The sequence below is a fragment of the Zalophus californianus genome, chromosome 5, assembly GCF_009762305.2.
Source record: "Zalophus californianus isolate mZalCal1 chromosome 5, mZalCal1.pri.v2, whole genome shotgun sequence".
NCBI classification, from domain to species: domain Eukaryota; kingdom Metazoa; phylum Chordata; class Mammalia; order Carnivora; family Otariidae; genus Zalophus; species Zalophus californianus.
This window is the reverse complement of record NC_045599.1, coordinates 102,744,865-102,764,087: the sequence shown is the minus strand read 5'-3', so window position 1 is coordinate 102,764,087 and position 19,223 is coordinate 102,744,865. Positions and strand designations below refer to the sequence as shown.

Sequence of the window (19,223 nt, the reverse complement as noted above, 5' to 3'; positions counted from 1 at the left end):
AGAGATACAAGCTGATGGAACTGTCAACTTGCTTCAGGTGGTACAAGGACACACACAAAGGCATCAGATTAGTGGACATTTGACAGGAGAGAGACAGTTGGTTTTGAAAGTTAAAAAACACAAAGTTTTGTTTGTCATCATTTGGATCATATTTATCTTTATCACAAAAGAACTTTTCAAAGCAAATTAAATCTAATGTCAGAATTTTGCATATATCCACAGAAATGTTTTATTTCAATTTTCAAATAACTAATAGATTACTTAAGGGTGTTGCTGCTTTTTTTTTCTTAAATGATTTCTTTAGGGCAGTATCTTAATTCACATTCTGTTGGCTCCTTACTAGTTTTTACAATGTTCCTAGTGTATTTGGAAAATATTTTTAAACCTTTGGTGTAAAGCAGTCTTTTTTTTTATTTTCTTCCATTTTTTCTTTTTTCTTTCCTTTTTTGTTTTTTAATAATTCTGGAGTCTTTGGTTAAAAGGAATAATACTATCTAAGGACAAAATGCTATTATTTAAAAAAAAGTCTTGTGTGCATTATGTGTAATAAATTTCTGGAACAGGTATGAATAATAAGCACTTTTATTTCCTGTAGTGCCATCAATATAAACTTTTACTCTTTTAAAATTGAGATTTAAGTTACAACCTTTGGTTTCTTGAACTCTGACATATAAAAACACTACCAAGTTATCAATGATCACTTCTGCTTTTCCCATTTCCATTGCTAAGGCTACCTCTTGGTTGTTACATTGACTACAGAAACACTACAGCATTTCCCATAAAGGGGATGAGAGTGGGAGCGAGTGAGCAGAAAGTGAGAGTATGTGTGTTTGAATGTGTGTGTGTGTGTGTGTGTGTGTGCATGCATGTATGTGTACATGTGTGTGTGATAGCAAATTGAAACCCTTCTGTCTGGGATCCCAAACCATTTATGCAAAAGGTGTTTAAATTACCCTGCTGGGGCACTGCAGTAACTGTACTTAGTAAAAAATAAATAAAAATCAAGAAAAAAAATTAAACAATTATTTGTATCTATTCATTTACAGCATGTTGAATTATTTACATATTATGACACATAAACTTAAGCCATAAACAGAATTAGCACGCTGCCTTACCATAAAATACAAATTAGAAGTTAAAAATATTTAAGAAATCTGTTTTAATATTTACACACGCTCAGTGAAAGCTATGGTTGCTCACATTACATGGACTCTGTACACTTTGCAAAATGGCATGATTGCTACACTTGAGAGTATTTGCCCTAACCAACATGGTGGGGTTTATTTTTTTTTTCCTCCTTCAAGGAGGAATTTTTTTTTATCATTTTCTGTTTTCTTAAGACTTTATTTGTTTTTAAATCACCAATAGACAATGTTATTTGTTTCCTTGAAAAAGAGAGCAAGTAGACAAGCAATGTGAGAACTAGTTAATTCCCGATGTTCTGAGGTACAGTACTATTGTAGTGTCAAACTGTGCAATGGTTCATAAGAACTGTAGTCATTGATCTGCTGATAGAGAAATGCTCAGTACCCTGTATTACTAGTTTCAATATGCTGATTTGTTGGTTGCCAATTGAAAATACTCATACACTGGTTTAATGAAGGAAATAAAATGTATTAGCTTATTCCTTTTGTTTTCCAACATACGAATGCATATACATGTATGTATGTTTATATGGATTGATATATACACATATATACATGTAAATATGTTGTAAGACCTGCCGTTTGTTGATTGTTTTGCTGTTTTTGTTGTTGAGTATGAATTTAATCATAAAACTGGAACACAGTTACCTATAGAAAATGGAAATTGTGTTAGTTGCCAATTTAATGCAGGTCTTGCTTTAAATGAACATGATTCATTTTCCCACTGCATTCCACTGAACTTTCTCTATGTGTTGTGCTTTTGTATAAGCTGACAGAATTTTTGTGTTCCTAATGCTAGAATGTAAAGTCTTTTGGTTCATAAACCATTATTATTATTATTATTATTATTTTTACTTAGCACTGCTTTTGAAGACATGAGAAGAGAAAAGGTCTAGATGGCACTGCTTAAGTATTTTCCCCTGTTATTAAATTGCAGTAGAAAGAATTGTAACATTCCTTATGCAAACACATGATTATGTTGCATGAGTTTTCAATTCTGAAAATGCATTTCATACCTACTAGCAGTCATGTACAATATATATATACAGATTGAGATCAAAGGTTTCATTTAGACTGCATTTTAGAGTCAGAATTTGCCTATGAATTTCACAAAGATGAAAAACACCTTAATTGCTGGCTATCTGGCTGTTTCATAATCAAAAGAAAACTACATATATATGTATAAAGTGATAGTAATACCATATCAGAATTGCCAAAACACATTTTTGTGGTCCTTAAATTTAACCACTGGATATCAAGCTGACTGGTCTTCAAAGACTTATGAGATCTAGCACCCCTCCCCGACCCGCCCTCAATTTGGTGACTACCAAATTCAATTCAACTACAGTAAAAATATAGTTAAAAATAAATTCTGCATCTACTGATATCTCTGGGCAGAATGAGTCAGTCGTTTCTACCTACGTGGTTATTGAATGCCAATATATGGATTTTGCTCTAGGGCATCTGTTTCAAGCTCCTGTGTTTCTCCCTTTTCTGGTTTCTTCTTGTCACTGCGAGCAGAAATGAATCCCTGGTCATATGTTTTTGAGGCTCATGCTGCAAAGTTTCATCTCTCACTTTGATCTAGATTACTATGTTGACTTCCCTGGACATCTAAATTTTGTTGTAACCATAAATGACAATATCAAGGATTTTTATGGCTTTTATGATAATTGCAAATAAGAGCCCACTTCTAGACTTGGGCTCTGAGTTGTCTCTAGAAAAACCTTTCCAGAATGGCATTTTGGAGTTGTGCACCTGAGTTATCGATATGCTCCTTCCTGATATATGCTGCCCAGACTTTAACCCCTGGCGACAAGGGACAGGCACTTTTATTAGAGTGATGCCCCAAAATGATTGCTTAGGAGAAAGTGTGTCTCTGGAGAAGCTTGAGGAATTTCTACTCTGAGCCCATGGGCAGAAACTTGGTTGGATTCTGCCCAAAGGCCATACTCAGAGGTGTTCAAGTGTATAATCAAAAATAAAGGCCAGAGTTCCCTTTGCTGGTGAAGGAAAAAAAAATACCTCCCATCTTAGAGCAAATTTAGAAAGCTGAATGCTAAACCCTTTCCTACCCCCTCTGTCCCTGAAAGTTGGAATAGGAGGGCAGTAGGACTCGATCATATTCCAAGCTGCTGAATTATCAGGGGGAAAAAAACCATACACTTAATCCACAGGCAAATACTGGCCTTGGCTTACTATGCACAATTAGGGATGTTACTTTGAAAAATAAGTGTTTTTTTGTTTTTAAAATAGAAATAGCAAAGTCATCCTCCAAGGAAACATTCAATCAAATCAAACTTTAAGGAGAAATTAGCAATTCACTATTTTCCCCAAGAAAAGCAAAATATGAACCTCACATTGATAGAAATAAAATATATTAGCTTATTCTCTTTCCTGTCTCACATATGAATGCATATGTCCAATTAGTATAGAAAAAAGCACACTCACATAATTCAAAAATTGAATAAAAACAATACATCTTGTCTGCCTATCAGTTATATACTTTTCTGTAATATCAACTGAGGCTCATAACATTCATCATGTTAATGTGGCTTTGTTGTTATCCTATGCTACACTACTTTTCATATGTTCTTTCATTAGGCCAATTGCAACATACACAATGAAAGCACCCTTAAAAAGTCAAACCCAACAAACCCACAAACTAACTCTACTTCACATAATCCTTTAAGTATTGTTTGCTATGAAAAATACAAAGGTGAATTTCACTGCACATAAGGAAATGTAGTTCAACCAATCTCTTCAAAGCCTTACTTTGTCTCCTAAGAATATAATCAGGATTTCAGAAACAAGAAAAGCTGGAAAGGACCATTAATCCTTTAAAGAAATGAACAAATCCTTCTTTTGAAATACCCTATTAAATTCAGAAATAAACTTACAGGGAAATGTTCTAGAGACAGCTGACGTCTGAGAAGATCAACCTGTTTGCTAGCTTTGTCTGTGCTGTTAGTATATTTGAGTGACTCCCAATTTAACCTACATCTAAGATATTCTAATTTCGCTAACTTTTCTATTTTGTGGTTGTCTTTTGATTAGATAAACTATAAACACTTCTTTAGGTCTGCTATCAAAAGCTTGTGAAGTTGGGGGAAAAAATCTCTCTCTGGACCTTTTGCCATTACACAAAATATGTATAAACCAGATGCTGTGTGGGGCTGATGATAAGGGTCATGTTGCTTGCTTGCTTTAATTTTGTTAAAATAGTTACTTCTGGATTTTTCACTCTGCTCTGGATAATAAACTCTTATTTTAACCACCTAGGAAATAGCTTTTTAGAAACCTTTCTTGGCCACCATGCATGATAATGTTCAGCAGTCCCCAGTTTCTAAATGTCAAAATGGAAGACGTCAGTGTTGACTCCCTATGCTTAAGCAGAGACTGGCCAGATGGGTTACCGAGTTTCTGTCTTCACTCTCCCTATCCTGTTTGAACTACATGAGAACCTTCCACAATCCAGTGGGAATTATCTTCCCATGATGCCATTATCACCTTCGTAAGACAGGCATAGAACACCTTCAGTAAGCATGTTGGCATGGCATTGCATATAATATTTCATAAGCACAGTGCCATCTCAACAGCATGCCAATGTTAGAAATGACGATGGGGAGTATCTGGATATGACCACTTTTCAGTGAAATGACTGGCAATGCTCCTGAGCCCTCTAAGAATAGCTTCTAAATAATTCCCCTCAACAGAGCCTGCACACTAAGCAGATAAAGTGGAACACTCAGACACAGTCTTGCCAACATGTGTACAAATCACTTGCATTTTAACTGGAAAACCACAAGGACCTTAGTGTATTCATTACTTAGCAGAAGCAACCCAAATGGTATGAAATGGACCACAGGATAGGCCAGCAACTAAGGTATTTTAGCATCGCTTTTGTCCTGGATTGATGTGTTTTCCAAGTCCTACATCAGGCTGTACAACCGGTTTGAGGAGGAATCTAGTCCTTGCTTCCCATGGGAGGCTGTGTTTTAGTTCACATAATAAAGCCAATAGACGATGTTGAAGAAGGAAAAAACCACTGGGAAGAATATGCGGGACCACCGATCTATGGCATTCACATCAGTCAAGTCGGGGATGGTGATTTTCAGTTGGGAGGCGCGTCTCCGCAGGCGGCTTTTCTTTTGTGCCACGTGCCGTTCCAGGGCATTCCGGCCGAAGCTGTGCCTGGGCAAGCCGGCTTTCCGGTACTGGATGCTGGTGGCATCGTAGGCCAGCATTGTGCTCCTGGGGTCTCCAAGTCCCATCACAGCCTCAGATGTGGCCATTTCGTTCTTTATCTCAAGAGTGCTCAGTAAGATGTTCTCGTGTGGGTCCATCTGCAAGGGAGAAGAATCAGAGAAGATGACCAAAATGGGAAGTCTTTGTTGGCGCTAATTATGCAAGGCGCTACGATAGGTGGGTTAGGTTGCATTTGTCAGAGTGGCTAAGAGAACTGGCTGTGAGGTTACATTATCCCAGAGGGATTACGAACAGATATGACTCATCATTTGACAACCAGCATGGCCCCCAAATCAGTGTATCATTTAGAGCCATTTGAGATCACTGAGGATCATCAAGCTATGCTCTGAGACGAGAATATAGTTTGATCAAGGCTAGCGTCTCACGGTTTAACTATCTCATAAATATCTTCTAATGGATGTATTTTTTTTCCCTAATGGGTATAATTTCGATGCTCAAAAATCAGAAGCACTCTGACATTCACCATTCTAATGATCTTCGTTCAGAGAACCTTGCAATTACCAAGTTCTTTTAAAGTGGCCATTCAAGAGATGAAGAAGGAAGAGGAGCATACTGGCTGGGTCTGTGGGTTTGGGAGCCAGGTGTCTGGGTGTAAATCCTGGTTCTGCCACTTACTAGCTAAATGACATTGGGTGAATTCCTAAATTGAACAGTGGCTCCATCACTATAAGCTACACAAATTTCAGTTTCTCCATCTATTAAACGGTATGACAGTGCAACCCTAGAGGATTTCTGTAATGACATCATGATATAATAGACTGTTGCTAGTACCATTTTCATTGTTTATACTTAGGGGCATACAGAGAAATAGAAGCATGACACACTATAAAGAATTTACAGTTCTGATATGAATACACACAAAATTAAGCTTTGCTAGGTATGAAATAGTATTAAGGGATTAATTACTGAATTGTGCTCACAATAATAGCCAAATTACAGATAAATTCATGATAAAACTAGAACTAAAATCAGTAGATAATATTTGTTAAGCACTGGCTATATATGCCAGAGACATTTTCATATAATTTCATTTGATTATGCTACTTAACAGTCACAGTTATAAGATATCACCTTAAATTTGCTGGGTCAACATAAAGAGGGTAAAAGAGATTTTTGAACAATGGAAATTCAGGCATCATGTGACGTTCCAAAATGCAATAGCACTCAGAGCAACAAGGAACTTGAAAATTAACAGCTGGACAAACTGTGCCTGGTAGAGGGGTGAGTGGGGTGGGGAATTGACTTGAGAGAGGAGGGAAGGAGGCAGGATTCAAGAAGAAGAGAGTCAGTCCAAAGTTGGCTATACTAAGTGGAATTCTGGGCCCAGGGAGTAGAATTAAGGTGGCCTGTACATAGGGTGATCCTTTTCTCTCTTGGGTGATTTCTTCTTGGCAAAGCTAAAAGTAAAGAATTGAATACTGATGTCGTGATACCTAAATATTAAATGACCATGTAATTTTTGTTTTGTTTTGTTTTGTTAAGAAAGGAAGATTTGTGTGTCTTATTTTTAAGAGCTCTGAATTGCTACAGATAATAAAGCCTAGATGCAACACATTATTATTAATAACAGAGTACATTTATTTTGGTGGAGAATCAGGATATGCCAATTGCCAGTAAAATTTCTGAAATATAAAATAAAGGAAAAATGATCAATAGTAGATACTGGTGATATATGGAAGGAAAGGATATAACCAAACACTTAATTGGAAGATAAAATGGTCTGAGCTTCACGAATTATGCAGAAGGCAAAAAGAAGGCTGCTAAGATTATATGCTAACAATAAGCTTTCAAATGTGGTTTAATGACGCTTTATTATAAATTCAAATCTAAAATCTTTTGAGAAATAGAAGCTGTAAGATATGCTAGAACCTAGTAATTGACCAATTAATCTCTGCCCACTCATTAGACATTCTGTATGTTTGGTTTATGGTAGTATTTTGCTTAGTGGACATGTTTAACAAATACATTACTAAGATTAATTTCTAAAGTTTGTAAGATTTGGAAATGAAACCCAATAAATGTTGAAACACTTCTGTCAAGGAAGGGCCAGGGAATGGCTTTAGTGATGGACCCAGTGGCCCCAGGGAAGAAAGCAAATATTCAAAAGCATGTACCATGCACCAAGGCTTTGTGGAAACTGTCTCGCTGAATGCTCACAACCATCTTTTGAAAAGGAATTCTTTCCTAGGTTTTCAGTGAAGGTGTTCACTAAATTTCACAAACTCACACATTTACTAAATGGTAGAGGTGGCATTCAAACCTTGATCATTAGAGTGCACAGCTTGGGGGAGAGAAGTATGACTTCACAACACAAGGAAAATGAAGCTGATGGACGTGGGGAACTTAGCACCCCTCATTATTTCAGACTAGGTGCTTTCTTTCTGTTCTGCTCTGGGTTGTTAACTCTTATTTTAACTACATAGAAAATAACTAATTAGCAAAATTTCTTTGGCCACTATGCATGACGTGTTCAGGAATCCCTGTCCGCCGCACCCCCCCTTCTAAGCACCAGGATATTTGTTTTTCTATTGAGCAATTGTATTGAGAACAGTTGTGAGTATCTATCAGACTTGGGTGAGGTAAAAATACAAGTCAATAATAATAAGCATTATAAAAATAACAGGAGCATGGCAACCCTCTTGGGTCCCCTCCCTCTTTGGGAGCTTTGTACTATCACTTTACTATCACTCAATAAACTTTGCTTTGCTGCCCACCTAAATAAATAAATAAATAAATAAATAAATAAATAAATAAATAAATAATGGAAACTTGTTCTAAGTTGGATAATTCGTCTGATTTTGGTGGGTTTCTGTTTTGTTATCTATGAAATTCAAGACCTGTTAGATTATTCTTAAAGCTTTATTATATATTATTTATTTATTTATATTTTAAATAAAGATTTTTATTTATTTATTTGAGAGACAGAGAGAAAGCACGAGCATGGGGAGTGGCAGGCAGAGGGAGAGGGAGAAGCTGACTCCCCACTGAGCAGGGAGCCAGATGCGGGGCTCGATCCCAGGACTCTGGGACCATGACCTAAGCCAAAGGCAGATGCTTAACTGACTGAGCCACCCAGGCACCACTATAATCTATTTTTAATCAAAAATTTAAAAAATTTATCTATTGAACACTAGTGTGTGTCTGGCACTGTGCCAAGTATCATAGCCACAGTGGTGAGGAAAAGATGACATTGTTGCTGGTCCCTGCTGCTGGTCCAATAACAGTCTCCAGAAAGAATACTGGACTTGGAGTCAAAAGATTGGAAGTCTGGCTGCTCTATTTGTTATTTTTGACCTTGGAAAAGTGATTCATTCACTCATTCATTCATTCATTCATTCATTCAGATTTTATGTATTGATTAAGAGAGAGAAAGAAAGAGAGAGTGGAGGAGGAGCAGAGGGGGAGGGAGAGGGACAAGCAAACTCCCGGCTGAGCGTGGAGCCCAATGCGGGGCTTGATCCCAGGACCCTGAGATCATCACTTGAGCCTAAACCATGAGTCAGACGCTTAAATGACTGAGCCCCCCAGATGGCCCAGAAAAGTGATTTAGTCCCTCTGAAGCTAGTTTTCTTCAACTGTAGGAATAGAGTTTTGAGAGATTAACTGAGACAGGTATGTGGGAAGGATTTGGGAAACAGAAGTGCTACGTAAGCTGATTGTCATGACAGGCTACAAATGCAGGGGGATACACAGGTGCTAGTGGGCTGGGAAAACACAGTAAATAGTTTTGCCTGAAAAAAAGTAAGTATGTTGCTCTTGTAGTGTATGTGGAATAGATACAGTTGGTGAGCTTTTCGTAGGTAAGCCTAATCATTTCAGCACTGCTGGAGACCTGCTCAGGCTGAAGTGTGGGAGGGGTGCGGGTGGGGGAGGTGGATTGAACATGTGCACCAGTTTATATGGTGCTGCTCCTCAATGTTGTGGTACATTAGGATACTTCAACCTCAAAATCTGACTGCCTGTATCGTCTCAATGTCCCTAACAGTCAAGGAATAAATGAACTGGAATTAAAAAACAAAACAATGCTTTTTCAGAAAACTCTCATCCTTCACTCTCATCCTTACCTTTACATAAAGGTAAACCTACATTTTGCCGCTGTAAAGTGGAGAGGTATAAAGTATAACCACCTTCATTTCTAATTTATTTCCCAATTAACAGTGACCTGGAGGAAGCAGCTCAAGCAGGTTGTAGTTTATTAGCCTGCACCTCAGAGCTAAGCCGTGAGACAGTGCTCTGATTACCCCACCTTGTCCTTCTTTAAAAGACCAGTTTTCTCACCATTTTCTCATGTCCTATATAAAGCCTTCCAGATAACGCCGACCTTTTCACTTGCCTCCTTAGAAATGAGCTGCATCCCTCCCCCGACACCACACCATAACATCCGTTTCCCCAACTTGCTTTGGAATCACCAGTTCTGAGGATTTTTTTTTTTTTTTTGAGGTATGCCATCATGGCCTAATCACCCCCTGGAATTGTGTTGGTTTTTATTAGAAGGGGGGATACAGTGCAGTGTTTCCAAGTTCTAATTCTGGACTCACAATCCAGCCTTTGTTTCTGGAATGAGCCATTCACAAGCTTTGAGACCATGGGCAAATCATTCAACCTCTCTGAGTTCATTTTTCTTATAGGTAAAGTGAAGGAAAATGCCATCAGTCTCCTCGAGTTGTTTGAGAGGATTAAATAAGACAGCACATGCAAACCCTTAGCCCAGCTTTGCACATAGTAAGCACTCAAAAAATCATAACCGATCTTGTTTTTAAAAAGCAATAAATATTCATTAAATGAATACATTTGATCTTCCACTGCCATTTTTTTAAATGCCATGGACTGTAGGAGCAAACCAGAGCTTTGAATTCATCAGATTACTTAATTTTGCTTTGATTAGTGGCTTCTGTAAAGTGCTGAGAACTGCTTAGTACAAAGTAAACACTAAATGTTTTTGTTATAATACACGATACATTTATTAAATATGATAAATAAGTCTAGACTGAGTTACTTCTGAGTGTTGAGGTGAGATGGGTAGCAGCTGCCTTTCATTTCATAGGTGGAGAGGGAAAACAGTGTTCGTGGGTTCACAGGTGCACCAGCACCCTCCTGGCCACCAAGGGAAACAGCCCCGAGGCGAGCGTCAAAGAGGGAAATGGCACCATTGCTGGTGTGGCCGAGCAGGGAAAGGGTCCCGCTTGTTTCCTCATGGCCCTTCAACATTCCACCATAATGCTTGTCATCACAATCATCTGTTTAATATTTGTCTGCCCCACCACCAGACTACATTTCTTGGTAAAGGCAGAAACAAGGTCTGTCCTTTCACTGTTGTATCTCCAAGCACTTGACATGGTGCCTGGCACACAGTATGCTTAATAAATAATCCTTATTGGATGGAATGAATTTTGTGACCCTTAGTAACTCAATCCCTTTGTGAGTCATCAATAAGGTGGATTTTGGTGTGCCTGGGTGGCTCAGTTGGTTAAGCGTCCGACTCTTGGTTTTGGCTCAGGTCACAACCTGAGGGTCCTAATATCAAGCCCCATGTGGGGCTCTGTGGTGCTCAGCTCTGGGTCTGCTCCATTCTTTCCCCCTCCTTCCCCTCCTCCTCTGCTCTTCCCCCTGTTCCTGTGCATGCAGGCACGCTCTCTCTCTCTTACTGGCTCACTCTAAAATAATAAATAAATAAATAATAAATAAATAAATAAATAAAATCTTTTTAAAAAGGTGGATTTAATTTTGCAACACCAGTCTGAAGATTGGAACTGCTTGGGGCTACCTCTTGAATTCCTTTCCTGCTCTAGGGCTTCTCCCTTGATTTATATAGGTGTCTTGCTGGAGCATCATACTCAGGAGCCTGAAATCTGGAAGCAGATTTCCCACAGTGCCCTGGCCATTTACATGATGGATGCCTCACTCTTACCCCAGAGAAGGGAGCTTAGTGAGTAGCCACTGGAAGCCAGGACTAATCATTTTACATTTTGACCTCTTTCAGTTATCCCAGTGGCCCTGTGGGCCAGGTACTGATCTCATGCTCAGAAAATAAAGCACAGAGAAATTAAGAAACCTACCAAACGTTTGCACAGTGAATTAGAGCAAGAATTAGAATCTGGTCTTTTTCACTGTGTCATGCTAAGGCACAGCAGCAGCCCCCAAACCCATGTGTACTCTATAGCTCATAAAAGAGGACCCTCTCAGTGCACGGTAGGGGCAAGTCATCTGAAGGCTTGCACAATTTTCCTTAATGAGGAATGAATAAGAGTGTCTGTATTTAAATATGTCACAAAGATGACAGCTGATGTAAAATCTTGTCAACTGCAATGCTTTCACCTACTGAGTAGAGTAGATACCTGTAGTCTGACTATTCACCAACCCTCCCAGTGACAATTTCTGTCTGGGAACCACCACACTCAGTATCTCTTTGGTTTGGTGGATGGTATAGTCTGTTTCAGTGCTTTCTAAACTTGAACATGCATCAGAATCCCTTGGAAAGCCCATTAAAACATAGAGGTCACTAGGCCCCACTCTGAGTTCCTTAGTCAGTAATGTCTGGAATAAGGCTCAACAATCTGCATTTCTAACAAGCTCCCAGGTGATGCCAGGCTGTGGGGATGAAGTTCACAGTTGGAAAACTATCAGTTTATTGGAAGCAGCAGAAGGGCATGACTTTACACAGTTGTGATACTTCACCTTGGACAATAACCCAACTTTAAATAAAGAAGAAGCAGAAGCCTTGAGAAATGAAGAAAAAGCTGAAGTCCACACCACCACATTGAAAAGCAGCTTTCATAGAGAACATATGTGACCTCCAATTATTATTTTCTGTAGGTAAGCATTGTAGTAAAGGCTTTACACAATTGTGACACTTCACTTTGGACAATAACCCTATGAGAAAGTTATTTCTATTATTCTCATTTTGAAAATGAGGAGGTTGAGAATTTTGGATAATTAGTGATCTGCCCAGAGTTTCACAGTTGGTATGGAAAGTACTGGCACTTCATCTATTTGTTCCAAGGTTCCTACTTCTAATGATCAAACAATACAATTGCATATCTTGAGACTTTCTTCAATTAGGAGTTCTGTCTTGAAATGCCATCTCTCTATTGGGGTGTATTTAGGTGCAGACATTCCAGAAAATGGAAGAAATAGCAATTGTCACATGATTTAGCTAATCTTCGAAACTGGGTCTCCATACCAACCTTTCCAGGCTTGCCCAGGTGGATTTCCTACTAACTGTGAATAAGGCAGTTTGCACACTGATTGAATCAGCCATTCTATTGGGTAGAAAGATGGACCTCTCTGCTGACTTATTTCTTAGACTGACCAGTGTGCTGATGGTTCAAACAAGGGTAAATTCATGTTTAACATTTGGATCCAGAGGTTTTCTCTTCCTTCTTTCCATTTCTCAACTCAACATTTTTTTTTTTCCCATCAAGGAACAGAACATGCTTTGATTAACAGAGTTCCATTTTGCTTAAAAGATATCACATTAAACAAAGATGAGTGGACATTATTTTTATATAATTTGTTAATTACAGGTCTAGTTTCAGGTTTCTTGCTCCCTTTTCTGCACCTTTCCCAATGACAGGTGTGTCCTTTGGAAGAATGTCCTTGTCCTATAATCTTATACAGAAAAACAAGTCACATCCCTCAGTGGCCCAGCAGCATCACATGCTTATCTTGGGATGTGAGAATGGGGCTATTTTAAATCCCAGTTCACCACTCATATCATCAAGAGAAGAGTGAGAAATTGCAAAACTCCAAGAAATCCTAGCTCTGCAATTTCCAATTGCTGTGACTAGTTGGGTAGGAGATCTTGTTTTATCTTCCATGAAATGACAGTGACCTGAGTAACTTGAAATGCTAAGGCAATGAACTGTTAACCCCCTGAGAATATCCAAAACACTCTTTCCAAAGGAAAAACACTCAGAAACCATCTAACATGCATTTGGTATTCTAAGAGGTGAAAGAAAGTTCACCCAACTAGAATATGAAATGGAGATTCTAAGAGAGCAAGAAAAGGCTAATATCTTTGTTGAATCCCTCCACCAAAATAAATGGGGAAATAGTAACCAAATATGGATTTAGATCTGGAACATAAATATAGAAAAATACTGCTGAACTACCCAGGTAGTTGCAGGAGGGTGGTCATTTTTTTTTAATAAAAACTGTAGGAAAAAAAAGAACTGAGATTTCTACTCTTTTTTTATTCTGTTATGCTGTTGTGAAGTTTTTGAAATCTCACAACCACATTATGAGGATAAAGTTAGCCCTATCAGCATTTTGTAAACAACGCTTCCCATCAAAATCCAGAAGTTCATAGGTAGCTTAAAGTTTATTAAGTGGTAAAGCAGTCATTTAAATTTATGTTTGCAGATTCAAATCTTGTATTTTCTCTACTATTTTCACATGAGGAGAAATACTTATGGAAAGGATATGGGTAGGTCTAGTTATTGCTGTTTAGTTTTTCAATTTTTAATTTTTCATAGGTAGATCACATGAGTGCATATCTCAAGGTTTGCTTAGTAAACTGATTCACTGTTAAGGAAATCCTACTCTATAGTCACCACAATGTGGAAAGATTCTGCTTATATATTCCTAAAGCTGACCACTACAGTTGATACGAAGTAAGTATTCAAAATAAAACTTGCTAAATGGAGTTACTAGAGGGTTAGACTAAGTCTAGGATCACACATTCAAATCTGACTAGGGAAATCATATAAAAGTGTGAAGCCGGTGTAATGGAGAATAGGAAGAAGTTGGCCTTGTAGTGAATTAGACTAAAAAATACAGGCCTGCCTGAAGGACATTTAAATCCAAATTTTTAAACAAACATCACCATAGTGGTCAAGATCACATCCAAGGGTTCAGCCCATGGGCTGCTACATCAGTCATTATAGGTATAATTTATAAAAACGTTGCCTTTCAGTTCCATTTAGTCTATAACTATGAACTGCTTTATTGCCCTTTTAAAAAATTCATGGCATAACATAGGAATAATGCATAGGGAAAATTTGCCTAGCAAAAATCTTATAGTTCTGGAGCTTCCTTCAAAACTGTGATCCAGATCTAGTGCTAGTATTGTACTTGTTTTCCTAACGACATAGGGCCTTGCTGTGAAAAATTCTGCAGTATCTCTCTGTTTCTGAACTTCCTAAATAGCCTTCTTAATTTTTTGTGGCTTAATCTCTTCCAGGCTTTTACTTTCACGGAATCAAATTTATTTCTCTTGGAAAATGATTCCTTTCTATATATGTGTTAGTTTATGTGGAATTCATTAAGAATGAAATGTAAATGATAGAGCACGTATTTTTAAAAATAACATTTGGATTGAGATTGAAGGGTGAATGCCAAATTTGGGGGAAATGAGACTACATTCAAATTGCTACATTTAATAATAAAGTAAAATTAATAAAATATATGATGAATTGACTAATTTCTTTTAGAAGGCTGATAGAATTCTCTCTGGGTTGCTCTTCTTAATTTAATAAATAAAGCTACTAGTTTCAACTGAAGTTGAAAGTCAGGAGTCATTTTAATTGTATGGAAAAAATATAAAAGATTGGAATCATATTGAAATTCCCTGAAGCTGGAAGAAGTGAAAGAAACTGTATTCACAACCTATTAATTTTAATGGACATTTCTTCCATCCAAAGGAGGGACTTGCCTTGAATTACTATAGATCCTTAGGATGTGTGGAAAGGAGCCAGGTTTAAAATGAGCTTACATAAGCCCAGAGTCTTATTTTGATAAATTTCAGAGGTAGATGTGAGAATTTGCCCACCCAATCCTGATAATTCAAAGAAGTTTTAACACCTGGAAACTCAGGTCCTAAGAGGTAAAGGTTTGTTCCAGTTCAATTTCCATCTGAATAATTGACTCAACTCCCAAGCTAGAGAGAAACAATTGATCTAATCTTTTTATTAGCTGGTTCATACAACTCAAAGCATTATGGGTGATGACTTGTTAAAGATTTTTATACACACCATGTAACTAGTAATTCACAATTTCCCAATCCATTTTTAACTAATACCATAGAGGGTATTTGTTTTGGTTTCTTTCTGCAAGGCAGCAAACACGCCAGTCAAGTGTTTCTAATGCACAAGGATAGGGAGAGGGAGAAAAATGGATAAACTTTAGCAAAAGAGGAGCTACATTTTCCCTCTGGGGCTCAAGGGTGATAACAGTGCATGTTCCTAAGAGGGAAAAGGGGTGGCTTTTCTAGCTTCCAAAGCCCAGAACAGTGAATAAAAAATGTGGAAATTGATCAGGTCAAATTTCAAGACTCACTGGCAGGTTACATTTGACTTAAAGGTGTGATCCATAATTATCCCAGGTCATTGGGAGACCCATGGTTTTCTCTTGCTACTGGGTTTTGAAACCCAACTTGTCCCATAAGCTATGAGGAGGAGTTTGGGCATACAGAACCACCCATTGCTATTACTTCATTTCTGTGTCAGAGGGAAATTAGCATCTGCTTCTATCTGTCATATAGAAGCAAAGTCAAGTTTTAGTTCCTGTCTCCTTAGTCAAGGCACCAAGGTTTTAATGCAGGTAAAAATCTGATAGTTCCCTCCCCTTGTAAGATATTGTCTCAAAAAAGAGAACTAGCCTACTCTAACCAAACAAACAAAAACAAGCCATCTAGACTATTACCAGCCCCACTCCTATGTATGTATCAGAGACACTTTCTCCCTCCACAGAATGTTACCCACTGCCTCCTATTGTTTTTCATTTAATTTGGCTAAGATGCCAGAAAGCTGATCTAATGCAGACCAAATAGGCAGGATTCCAGTGAACATGTAGCAAAAGGGTAACAGAAAGGAGCAGCATATTCAGCTCCCCAGAGACGCTGGGAACACAGACAGTGTTTGCTTGGCTTCTTTGGATTTAAAGTTTAGTTTGGTTCTTGAATGGCAGGGGTCATGAAAATGGTGCTGAAATGGGTCTTTTGAACAGAGGTGGGCTGGATGGGGAGGGTACACGGATTCACACTGATTACTGAATCCTATGAGTGGGAGTTGAGAAACACATTTAGCACTAAAGAGCACTGGATCTAGGACCTGTGCTTAAAAAAATACACCAGGGAAAAGTGACTCAGCAGTAATTAAAAAGTGGTATAGTCCAAATAACTTAAAGTGTGTACTTCTCAGCGTGTACCCACTGTATACAACAAAAGCAAAATAACTGATGTTAAGGGCAGTATGGTTACAGAACAAATGCGTTCGTAACAAATACAAATGGCAAATATCTAATTACAACAAAAGTATTTATAAACTCCACACTGTTTCTTAATAGGACCATGGAATTTCTAACGTTTGTGTCATCAGATAATAGGGAGTAAGGGGATCCATATTCATCCTTCCTTACTCGTATGTATCTTGCATCTTTCACAGCTCAGTTCAGAAATGTTCCTTCCATTGAGGAGTCTTCCTTGATCATACACCACTCTGTCAGGTCCTCTGAAATATGCTTTCATAGCAATGAAGACATTTCCTTTACTGCCTTTATTTTCACTTATGTATTATTTCCATGGATGTCTGTTGAAAGTGTATCCTCCCTTTAAGATGTGGTCCCTGTGAGGGCAAGGAGCATGTTGCATAGGGACTCAAGAAGTATCAGTTGAATTAGCAGGTAATATTTGTAGTCAATATTTAGTGGGCCTGTATACTATATCCCAGGCAGTTATAAGCACTCTACATGGATTATGGCTTGTATTCTTCACCACACTCCTTTATGGTAGGTACTCTTATTAACAACTCTCATTTTATAGATAAGCCTGCTGAGACTAAAAATTTAAGTCACTTGCAGAAAATAACACAATGAGTAAATAAGGGATCTGAAATTTGAACCCAGACAGTTCTATTTCAGAGTCACCACACTAAAGATTGATGGTACATTAGGATTTATATGTTCCCTTGAGAGGGTAAAATTCCCTCTTGTTTTGAGGGGGAGACATTTAAGAATATGAACATGCACCGTGAGGCAGAAGGAACAGTGACAAGAATGGGGCAGGGGCAGTGGTCAAATAAGAGATTATGGTCTGAGCTCACAGAGGGGGGGAGGGTAAATATGATACTGAGCCTTTATAAAGAGAGAGTCAGGCCTATCAGGCAGGGGAAGAGAAAGAAGGGGAAGGTAGAGGGGGGGGAGCCCTTTGTCTACACAGCATTATATTCAGTAAGTGCCAAGTTAGACAGCTTGAGGGAATCTCATCTTTTCCCTCTGGACCTTTCCTGTTAACTTTGATTTTACTTCCTATTAGAAAGAGCCACTTTGTGAAATGAGAGGGACTCACATTAGATTTTAAAATAAGCTAGTACAAATATCCAAATTCTCAACTTCTCAACTGTAAAATAGGTCAAACAGTATTAACCTTATTAGGTGATTATGAGGATTAAATGAGAGAATTCATATAAAGTACCTAAAACAGTGCCCTGTATGATAAACTCATGGAACGGTAACTTTCATTAGAGAGGAGAACGTTCTAAGTCAGGGACAGGTAAGGGAGGCAGAGACTCTGAAGAGCACATAATAAAGATAATGTGGAAGACTTCATGAGAAATTAGATAGAAATAAGGGAATTGAACTAGTGTCACATCATGGCCAGGAGAGGTTTGGGATGGTAAACCAGTTTTTGAATTAAAACAGCTCTGGAAGTGGTGACAGAGGACCACACAGAGCACTGCTCAGTTACTCTTTAAGAAATGAATGCAGCAAGACACCAGTGCCACTCTTGGCTACAGCCCTTTGGCAGTGAGCTTCCTGTTGGTTTTGGGCTGTGTGAATCTTCTAGTTTCTGTTGTCTGGGAAAGCGTCTAATGTTGAGACCTCATTATTCACTAATACAAGAAACTGTGAATAGTATTTCTTCCTAATGCTTAATTTTGTTTGGTTCTTCATCTTTATAGTGGGCAGAGGCAAGAGGTGACTCAGAGTGTTCCATTTTGTTTTTGCCAACAGGATCAATAAAATTTAGGGAAGGGAAAGCTTGCACCCATCAGCAAAGCTAAGTTTCAGATTTATTTCTGTCTTCTCTAACTTATGGGGAATGAGTCTCTTTCCCCAATTAAATGCATTTATAATGAGAGTTTCATTACGATGTAGAGATGATATGAAATTATATTCTGTAGATCATCTTAGTGCAGCACTATTTTAAATTTCAGAACATATATATATATATATATATATATAGTTAGTTAAGTCTTAAAGGCATGAGTTTTGAAATCAGCTTTGTTTTCTAGCTTCTCTACTGTGCCCTTGGTCAAGCTCCATAGCTTAGCTGAGCCTCAGGTTTCTCATTTTTAAAATGAGGTTATACCACCTCCTCTTTAAAATAAAAGCACATTATATGATGGTTTGTTTTAATCTCGAGACAAGATACTTAAGGAGCATACCCTCATGTCTTGCATACAATTAGGTGTGTTAACAAAAGGTAACATGGCTACAGTACTTACAACTTTAACATTTCTCAACTGGGAAAGAAAATGTAAGTTTGCTGGTTTACATAGGTAGGTAAAACGAATTCTTTATATTTCCCCATTAGCCTCTGTAGTGGACTGTGGCTGAATCTATCCCACCCGTTGTAACAATGGGAGAAACTGAACCTCTGTTCCAGATGTGGGCCTGATTGCTATAAACCAGTCTTGGTGTTCCCCCTCCTCTTCCAGGGACTGGTTCAGGAATGGGAAGGCATAAGGCAACTGAATCAATGAAAAGAAAAGAAAGGTTTACTGGAGACTTTTGGGTTAAAAAGAAAAAAGTCCCCATCTTTCCTTCTGGATGTGAATAAAGAAACATGGAGCCTTGTTGCTACTGGCAGCC

The 19,223-nt window shown here is 38.1% G+C and overlaps 1 protein-coding gene across 3 annotated transcripts in view; it reads right to left on the bottom strand.

The window, feature by feature from the left end:
• Nucleotides 1-449: 449 nt before the first annotated feature.
• Nucleotides 450-19,223, bottom strand: part of GABRB2 (gamma-aminobutyric acid type A receptor subunit beta2) — a 240,787-nt gene continuing 222,013 nt past the window's right edge. The window contains exon 11 of one of the 3 annotated variants that reach the window (XM_027606577.2): nucleotides 450-5,491. In XM_027606577.2, the coding sequence (XP_027462378.1) occupies nucleotides 5,144-5,491 (348 nt within the window). In that variant the 3' untranslated portion in view covers nucleotides 450-5,143. The remainder of the gene's footprint in view (nucleotides 5,492-19,223) is intronic. The other 2 variants (XM_027606578.1, XM_027606576.1) reach the window with 2 other exon arrangements.